Source organism: Pungitius pungitius, chromosome 11 (genome assembly GCF_949316345.1).
Source record: "Pungitius pungitius chromosome 11, fPunPun2.1, whole genome shotgun sequence".
Classification (NCBI taxonomy): domain Eukaryota; kingdom Metazoa; phylum Chordata; class Actinopteri; order Perciformes; family Gasterosteidae; genus Pungitius; species Pungitius pungitius.
Window position 1 is genome coordinate 15,302,015 of NC_084910.1, and position 10,000 is coordinate 15,312,014.

The 10,000-nt window shown below is 45.0% G+C and overlaps 1 protein-coding gene across 1 annotated transcript; it reads right to left on the reverse strand.

The window, feature by feature from the left end:
* Positions 1-2,139: 2,139 nt before the first annotated feature.
* Positions 2,140-9,570, reverse strand: she (Src homology 2 domain containing E). Its single transcript, XM_037454700.2, has 6 exons — positions 8,742-9,570; positions 8,142-8,268; positions 6,005-6,247; positions 5,400-5,769; positions 3,942-4,061; positions 2,140-3,291 (listed from the first exon to the last, which is right to left on the reverse strand). The coding sequence occupies exons 1-6, from the start codon at positions 9,183-9,185 to the stop codon at positions 3,099-3,101; spliced, it is 1,497 nt and encodes a 498-aa protein (XP_037310597.2). The 5' UTR covers positions 9,186-9,570; the 3' UTR covers positions 2,140-3,098.
* Positions 9,571-10,000: the final 430 nt, after the last annotated feature.

A 10,000-nucleotide genomic window follows, 5' to 3' on the forward strand; every position in this document is an offset into this window, starting at 1 on the left:
CCTCTCCTCTGCAGTGAATGAGCTGACCTGACAGTGCTCCTCCTTTGCACTGAGTGCTGTGAGTCTCTCTGAATTATTTAAAAGCTGGGACCCCCACAAGTGCTTGTCTTCCCCCTAACAGCCCCTTGCGCTCTCCCTACCTCTCTCTTCTCTTCTCTTCCTCTCTTGCTGTCATCCTGTCTTCTGCCGCTGCAAATTTCTTTGCTGTGGTTCTGTCATGCGACACTTAACACCATAGAAATCTGATATATGAATCAAAGACTGATTAATGGTGTAACGCCCTCAATTAAGAGTAAGAAATAATGACTTTCACATAACATTACGTTAACATTACATTCACTTTTAACTCCACCCCATTTCCTGGACAACTGTGGTAACTTTTACAAAACCATCATTACTGTGATACATTGAGCAAATCAATGGATTATGAAGTGAATTCACCTAAGTGAAACAAATAGAGATGTTGCAGCACCTCTGCTTATTAGTTTTTCTTACAACACAAGTCATTTTGAAGACACTTTATCTTTGTAATTTGCATTTTTTTAATTTGGGTTTTGCAAGTGCGACTAAATGATCTGAATACCTGTGCCACTGATACTTTATAAGCTCATATCCATAATGCAAACTTTTTACTGCAAACACTTGAAATGATAAAGGATATTACAAAATGTAACCATAATCTGGTGCACATGACAGAAAAGTCATAGCTCAACTTTTCATGAGCTATACATGGCCCAATGTGACAATGCAGTTTTCAATTTTTTCAGGATTGCTTTCTCGGCCAATAAAAGGAACACATAATCCCTTGTTCAATCGAGAAGATCTTTCATATAAAAGACAGAGGTGCAAGCCTTTCACATTGTAGGCTAAACGGTTACCAAACCCAACATTCCCTAAAACAGAATGACTCGCTCTGCAAGAATCCTTTGTCCAGCTCCTGAGGCTTCTTGTTTGTTTTGACCTACTTTGTGATTTTAATTAAGAAAGCATAGAGGACTAACCCCAACACATAACAGGGATGGAAGCAAGGGTGATAGTTAGCGATGTCTGCGGTTGTGTAACATTGCCATTTATGACGCACTGGGTCCATCCGGAAGGCCAAGATTAGAGATGGTTCCTCAGCCAGGGAGCCTCGGTGCAAGCTTGCAGAAATAAGCTTCTGCCCTTAAGCACACATTTGTTCTGGAGTCGACGCCTTGAAGAGGTACCATGTGATAAATAAAAGTGCCACAAAGTCTGTGTCATAAGCTGGAGGAGGATTGTAACCCATTACCTTTTACGTGCTCATTTATGGCACTACTCTGAGATTGGATTGTTGGATGTTGAGCTCTTCATTCACAAACCAAGCGGGCTATTCTGCGGGGGAGCTCATTGCTACTATGACTCTATGGCCACAGTTATTCATAGCTCTTTTTATATTGCAGCATGTCTCTCCTCCCTCTTACTCTTCTTCTCTCCTCCCTCTCCTCATTCCCTGCAGGGATGGCCCTACCTCACTCTAACTAATCACCATGGCAACCTGGTAATCCCTGAACAGAGAAAGTCTGACTCTCTCTCTCTCTCTCTTTCACTCACACACACACGCACACAACAGGACGGCATACACAAAAACATAAATACACACATGGGTGCACATTTCACAGATTCCCACTTGCACACGCACAGACACACACACACTCACAGAGATACTCATGCATGCCAATACACTGGTGTTTACTGGTTAGACATATCTACCACAAACAGATGCAAGGATCACTGCGAGGATGAAGCTTCTCTCTGTTCTGTGAGAAGCTCTCAGGCGTGTGTTTCATGGTGTGTTACTAACGTGTTTGTGTGTGCACCATGCATGTATGCATTTGTTTTGTGCAGCTCATGTATGTGGACATTTTGGTCTGTTTTTACGGGCTACAAATAGGTGTGTGCGTTTGTGTGTGAGTGTATTTGCATGAGGGTGAATGTGTGTGTAACTGGAATTGATTTCACACTCAGGTCAGTGGTTTTACAGCAACATGAGAACAGCGCACAGTGGATCTGTGTGCTCTGCTTATCTTCTCATCTCTGTTTCAGTGATTTTCTTTGCTTGAACCCTGCTTTGACTTTGCTGCAGGCATGTACTCTATATTAATAACACTGTGCAGTTAATATGAATTTATTTTCTTTACTGAAGAAAAGTAATATAAAACTCACATCGTCGGTATAAAAACATTCAGCAATGCCCAACATTCCCTTTATACACACATCGTTTATGCAAACAGTAGATAAATGTCAGGGTTCATTTACAATAAAGTAAGATAGCGTTTTAATCACAGCCTCATTTGGATTACAGTGAAGGCACATATATATAAATATATATGTGAATATGTACATTCACATATTTATTTTGCACAGTTACACACACTTAAACAATTGGCTGGGTCGAGTAAAGTTATAGGTCCCCTTCTAACTTCAGCGGTTCTAGTCAACAAATCAATGAAGCTCTTTCTCTTGACAGACAGACTCGGCAAATGAGTCAGAACAGCTCAAATTGAGATGTCAGATAGGTGACTGGATTTATTCCAATCAGGTGTTTGGAACTCACAGACCGAGTCTAAATGGTTGGGGCGAAGTCATGATGTCAACACCTCTGTCTAAGAGGAGATTACAATCCTCTCCAATGAAATCAAAAAGCTAATTGGTTACAGTAAGTGCAGTTCGTCACGTGCATCGTATCATGAATGATAAGAAATCAATGATACGCATTACCAAAACAGTATCACGCCCGGAGGGCAGAAGGAAAAGACAGTGGGCCGAACAAATTTACCAGGCTGGGGAAGAAGGGATTGTTTTGTTGAAACTATAAATACATTCAGGGCATTTAGACTGGGAAGAAATACCCCAAAGATAATGTCCTCGATGGTTATTGAAATGTATGACTCATTGTAGCGCATGTAAGAGATCCAAACGTATCATAATGAACAGGGTACGCAGGGCGATCAGATGCTGCACCTCTCTGAAACAAGTCAATGTGCGTGTCTGTGTGCATTAGTGCGTTGAAGTGTAATACATGTATGCGAATGCGTCCCTCCGTCCCAGCGTGCCTGTTCGTCCTCTACGTATGTTCAGTGGGGCCTGGGCACAGCGTGCTGCAGGGTCATGTGCTCTGCCCCAGTGAAGGGCAGTCTGTGTGTGCAGTAGTGGTGGACCAGCTCGGGGATGCTGGAGAAGACACAGCTACTTTGATCCAGCGTGAAGCCCAGACCTTTAAGGCTCTTTGTCTGCGCCACAATGATGTGCACACAACTCTGACTTGTCCTGGTGGAACAGGAGAAAGCAGATAAAAATACACAAAATACACAAGTACTGTCGACAGCAGGGAGAAGACACACATCGAGAGTTACAGCGCAGCGCCGCGCGATACTGATGAATGGAAACCTAATCCTGTTGTCTTTCTCTCAGCATCTGACCCTCCCCAAATGAGGCCGTGCATTTTCACCTTTTTCGGGGGATGTGTAATTGGGGTTAATGAAGTGGACTCTCAAATGAATGAGCAGCTTACAACAAATTTGCACTCTGGTGCGTGGATACACAAGCGCTCACGTTAGCATAATTACACCACAGGATTTCTGCCTTTATTGTGAGGACCTGTCACGGGCCACTCTGCCAATGAGACATTCTTATGCGTTAAAGCATTAGTGGTTTGCACCAGCAGGCTGGTCCCTGTGACACCTTTAGTAACGCCTCAATCACAAGCAACTGGGCCCCGACTCAAATATATTGTTTACAATATGACAAGACATGCACAGTATACATTTTTCGTGCCATTTTTTAAAACGTTGCTAAAAAGACGAGGCATTAGATAAGGGCATTTAAAAAATCGTTAAAATTTTTGTTATTTGTTTCTCAAGCAAAATGTCTCACTGTCAACACACATTCGAATAAAACACACACATCCGTGAACTCACTTCAGAGCGATGGAGTACTTGCTGGTTCCTGATTCGCTGTCCCTCACCAGGAAGCTGGCTTCCCTGCAGCGCTGCAGCTGAGCTTCCGCCTGTTGCCGGCTCACGCTGCCATGGTACCAGCTTGGGGGGGCGGGGGGGAGGGGGTAGGGTGGGGGAGACGCAGAGAGAGACACAGCGGATCACTGACATATAGTGCAGCGACATATGGGGACGAGACAGATGTCAAGACGATGATAGGTGACGATGGCGAGGGAGAGAAAGAAAGAAGTCTCCATCAATCAGGCCGACGTTTATGGGGTACTGAATGAGTTAACAATGTGGAGGGTGAGGAGAGGCCAAAGGGATACATAAAATGTGTGTGCAGAGTGTTATTAGGACACAAGGTGGAAAGGACAGTGGCTATAGGCTAGTCATGCATAACCAGGCTGTATGTGGCCTTGATTCTTAAAAGCACGCACACATTCAGCCATAGCATGAGAGGAACAAATGCTGGAACGTGCTCTGAGCATGTCCCCAACATGTCGCCTACTTGAAAATACACGCAATACTATCTGAGATGAGGACAGATGGTTTACAAATGAAATGAGTCGCCCTCTATTCGAGCCTTGACTCTCTGCAGCAGTCATGTTTAGCAGCTCAACGCGAGGATGTGCTCGAGGCCGAAGAACACATTTCCCTTAAAAATTGTCTTGTGGGCGAACGGAAAAAAATGGAACTGCTGTCCGTCTCTGCTGTGTTTGACATCGTGCCTCACCAGGTCTGGCGTGAGAGAAAATCTGCTTTGCAACTTTTACGTTTAGGACGTACGTTTTCAACCAAAAACTGTGGAGGGCGCTGTTCTTCCAGGGTTTGTCGGCTGCAGAGTAACACAGGAAGCTAACGGGCTTCTGGGAGAGCAATTTACTCTGCACAGGTCATTTAGATAAAAACCAATAATACACACACATGACATGAAAGCAGACAGATGTCTTGTTGCATTTGTTTAATTCCTTTGATCCGCTAATCCTATGATAAAAAGAAAATTAGACTAATTTATAGTATTTTCCAAATCACTTGACGTCTGGGAGATAAACAGATTGTATACACATAGCCGAATGAGCTCTTCTTAAATGATTTGAATGTATTTCTTCTCGTTTTCATTTTCTCTCATGAGGTATTTTATACATACATCTTATACAATGATGTTAGCTTGTACCATTCTTCTTTTGATGGCCACAACTGTGCTCGACAACGTATCATCGTACCTTGAGGGTCTCATCGAATATGATGCCATAATAGTGTAATTGGTTTGTCATGTTGCGCGTTGAGCTGATTACAAACTGATGTGTTGCCTGTTTCCCTTCCTTGTGAGTAACAATTCAGCATTCAAAAGCTTTCTCGTGTTTCCGTTTCCAACATTTATAAACGTCACATTCCTCCCTCCCTTCCTATGGATAAATAAGTCATCTCCCTCCTTACTTTTGCTTCTCCAGCGGCAGGCCGGGCTCCACTTTGGCTGTCTCCCCGTCCAACGGGGCACTGCTGGGGGAGGTTGGAGACGGAGGGGAAAGTTTGGTGGGACTGGAAGAGGGGGAGAGAGGGGGGAGCTTTAGGGTGGGGAAAGAGGGAGACGGGAGCGAGAGAGGGGAGAGTTTGAGGATAGGAGAGGAGGGAAAGGAGGAGGAGGACGAGCCCGATGGAGTAGATGGTATTTTATGGGTCCAGTTCTTCTGCCTCGGGGGGTGCTGTTGCTGCTGCTGCTGCTGCTGCTGCTGCTGCTGCTGCTGCTGGCGGGTGGGAATAGAGCCGTTCTCTTTGGTGGGAGAACAATCCACTGCCTCGAACTGAGCTGGAGGAAGCAGGAGAGACAACATCGACCTTTCATAACACAGTTCCATTAAAGCATGCAAGAGCTTTCAAGTAAACACATCTCTGGGAACTGATTCAGAATGACGACTTTGTTTCCTTGCTAAGGCAAACACAAAATTGTTGTGGCATCGCTGAACAAATGCAACTCGTGGCGTCCTTCGTCCACAGCCTAAACCCCAGCGCCTTTCCCATCATGCCCGTGTCCCTTTCTCTACCTGACAGCGCTCTAACTATGTCCTCCTTTCTCCACTCCCAGGGCAGCTCGTACTCCCCGGCGGGGCGGACGTCAGACTCTGGCCGCGTGACAGGGATCCACACGCCGCCGCTGTCGCCCTCGTACGGCGTGTCGTAGATGTTGGGGGGCGGGGGTTTCCCCTGTTCCTCCTTCCCCTCCCCGTGGCCTCGGTCCAGCAGCACGCACACTTTCAGGAGGTCTTTGGAGCCGCGCCTGCGAACCTCTGCGGCACAGTGGTCACGCGATTAGTAAATGGCATTTCATTTAGCCCAAATAGCCTCTTTTGTGTTTTGAGAGAACACCCAGCCACCTGAAAAAGGGCTCTTTGGGCTCAAAACATCATAAAGGTGACATTATCAACAAAGTGATGGTGACGGTGGCGCATGGAGTAGCGTGGTGCGCTGGGAACTGCTAGGTTGGTGGTTCAAATCCCAGCTGTGCCATGTGCCATGTTGAAGTGTCCCTGAGCAAGACAGACAACTGCTCCCCAGGCAAAAAATGTAAACCATGGGTGGAAAATGCAATGTAATGTCTCTTTGGATAAAATCATCAGCTAAATGACATGTAATGTAAAGCAGGTGACAGTGTATGGCCTTTTACGGACATGGAATTGATTATTTGTTGGTTTTGGACTCAGCAGTTAGACACGTGTATTATAGACAAAGCAATCCTTAGCTTTATCCCGATTTAATGTGTTGTTCATTTTTGGAGTATCTCCCTCGGCTTGAGTTCCCACACATCCACCAACCTTAAACAAATTCAAGTTCATATTACGGCAGAAGTAACTTAAGCTCCTAAACTTAATCTGTTCATAGCATATTCAGCAACATTCACACAACTCTACAGTGACCTCTTCCATTCCAGTTTAACCTTTCATAACACATATTTGCCTTGATTAGATACAACCATCCTGCCATTTATCCAGCATGCATGAAGTTTGTAATGCTTAGTTTTTGTTGAATCACTTCAAGAGAGATGTTGATTGCCGCTTATTGATCTAAGTCAGGTGGACAAAATATTAAGAACACCTCTGAAAATACTACAACAACACAATGAGCGAATAGCCCCAGACAGTATTCCAAATGACTCTAAAGTTTAATATCTGCTTTAAAATGCATTACCTTCACCTTCTTGAAAGTGCAATTTATTTTGAAGAAGCTGTTGGTTAATTACCTATGACTTACATTGTGTAAACGGACAACTGACTACATTTTTTTTTTATTTAAAAAGAAAATCACCTAAATAAGCTTATAATCGGGCATGCTCAGAACAAATGCTTGACATTATTCCATCACACAATGTTGCTATCCTCCACAGAGAATATTGGATTGATGTGGTGATGTAGGCAACTAAACAACAGAAAGATCAGTTAGAATCTGACATATGCAAAAAAATAAATTAGATTACGGGGCCATCTGGATTAACCATATCTGCCTCTCTAGTGTGATCTGATCTCCTAAATTGAGTTTGTTACAAGAGGTCATTCGCTTATAGGGGGATTTCACATGTGTTCCTTTACTGTCTGACAGGTAGCCTCTGTGTCTGCACTATTGTGTGACCAAACAATGGAGCTACAGGAAGAGAAGGTCAACACAGCTGCTGATTGGCTGGCAAACCAGGCCACTTCCTGGCTGCTGGGAAGTGATTGGGCGAGGTCAAGGGGGGGGCGACCTGTAGGTTTTGCAGAGGGCTGGTGGGGGGTCTTTTGATTCTTTTCACACATAAGGCTTCATAAAGCACTTTGTGTATGTGTGTGTCAGTGTGTGTGTTTGTGGAGGGGGAGAGGTGGGGAGGGGGCTGAGGCCAACTTCCTATCAAGAGAATGGGGCAAAGGAAACAGAGGCAGGAGGCAGGAGACAGGAAGTTGGAAGAGGAAGCTGCACCCATTGTCCCTGCAAAACACTGTTCCTACGGCAACCGCCAGCGGGAAGGGAAGTCGGCAAAGAGGCTGAGGGTCGAGTTAAACCCTTTAAGCCCCTTGTAAGGTGTGTATTTCTTGGGTTCCCAGAGACGTTAAAATGTAAATAAATGCAATTACGTTTCCCGCAGTCCAGATGATGCCACTTTGGTTCTTCCATAAGTGTAACTGCTGAGATGGATTGAGATCTTAAACTCACCTGTGATGATGACCTGGGCATCGTAAGGCTCCATGTACCCGTCATTCACTCCTGCTCTCTCAGCATCCCTCTGCCCTTTGGTTTTCTCTGCATCAAAAGGATCTGCATAGTCCTCCAGGATGATCAGCTGCGAGGAGTCGGAAAGAAAAACGCTGTTATAAGCATTCGGATGTAACATTTACCTGGAGACAACAGAGCTGGCAGCGAGGAGGGATCTGATACGTGTCGTGTTTGTGTGTGTAGGGTGTCTGTGTGCTTGTGTGTGTAAGGTGTGTGTGCAGTGTCCACAAATTGACAAGTAATGGAGGGACAAGTAGAAAGAGTGCAAAGAGGTCAGCCCATTGTTTTCGCCTGTTTGTTGTGACACAGTGAAACTTTCTGCATATACAGGGTTATGAACTGAGGTGGGGATGGTAAACGAAAAGGACAGCTCTGACCTCAAGGCCACAAGTACTATAGTGCATTGACTTTTTATCTGCTGCAACAGCTTCAGCCTGGTTTTGTTTCAGATCAGGTGAACATCAAAATTGCACATCAGACGAAATGTGTTATATATTTATTAGTTGCACGTGGGGTTAAGATGAACAAATGTTTACTCACCGTCGTTTTAATGTCAGGCCTCCCCGTTTCGTTCCCCAGCTGTTTGTGTTCAGTTATGCCGTTGAGTTTCGGAGTCTTGTCTTGTTTATCCACCTTGATCATCCTGCTGATGTACGCTTGCGCCAAACTGGAGGTCCTGACCTGCCGGATCTCATCCGACATGCCAGCCTCGACCTTGGCGTTTTTCCGACCTTTCCCAGGTGTAAGAGTGTCCCAGACTGTCCCACCGCAACCAGCGTTGTTACGACCGAATTCCGCCGAATTTTTCCTATTCCTCCCTGCCAGCAAACCCCCCACTCCTCCATCTTTGCGCTGATTCCCTTTCAAGCTGTCACGAGAAAACGAGGGTTTGGTGCGAGTTGGCGGACCAGATTCAGAGGCCGAGCGGACCCGTTCGGTCCCGTTTTTTAGGTTGATGGGGAAATCTCTGAACCATCTTGCCATGGCGGCCAAGTTATTAACACTAATCCTAAAAGTGAAAATAAATGTTGCTCCTCTGCAGTTACTTTTGGACACTATACGCGTCAGCTCCAACTTTACGCACAGGTGTTTTTGACGCACGCCTCGGTTGAAGTAAATGCAAAATTGGCCAAAATCTCCAAATTGTCGAATTTAGACAGCGTTGCTGTGTGGTGAATATGATTCCGAGCGTGGCCCCCTGCTTTAGTGTCACTCGGATCCTGCAGTGACAACTATCCCTGCAATTTGAAAAGTAGCCTCTGTAGAGCGTAAATTCGGAAGAACTCAAAGTTTTTCTTTGAACCCAGTAAAGTTCCCATTCCCGGAGCGTGAGGTGATGGGTCCAGCCGGTCGAAGTGATGAGATGAAGAGGAAAGTTGTGTGCAAAGACCGTGGGGTGTCACTGGAGCTTGGGGAGGGGCGCTGTAAGGGGCGGGTTAATCACTTCAATGGATGGACTGAGAGCTCCTAAATGCAAACGCAGTGCAACGTAAAGAGACTAAATGCCTTCCAGTAAGCAAAATAGGATCTTGTGACGAAAGTTTTTTTTTCATCTACAGCGATAATATTGATTTGGCAAAATGGTAGCAGTCAGTTTAATCAGTTAATATCCGGCAGAGATAAAACAGAAATAAAATCATGATTCATAATTCTGAGAAATAAAATAGTGCACCATAGAAACACGATAAAGTTCCCCTTAAACCAATCCAACGTACATACACATACGTTCATAAACATTTAAATAACTGTATATAGCTGTAAAGTATTAAATCGCATACTCAGCGGCAGTCCCGCGTTAT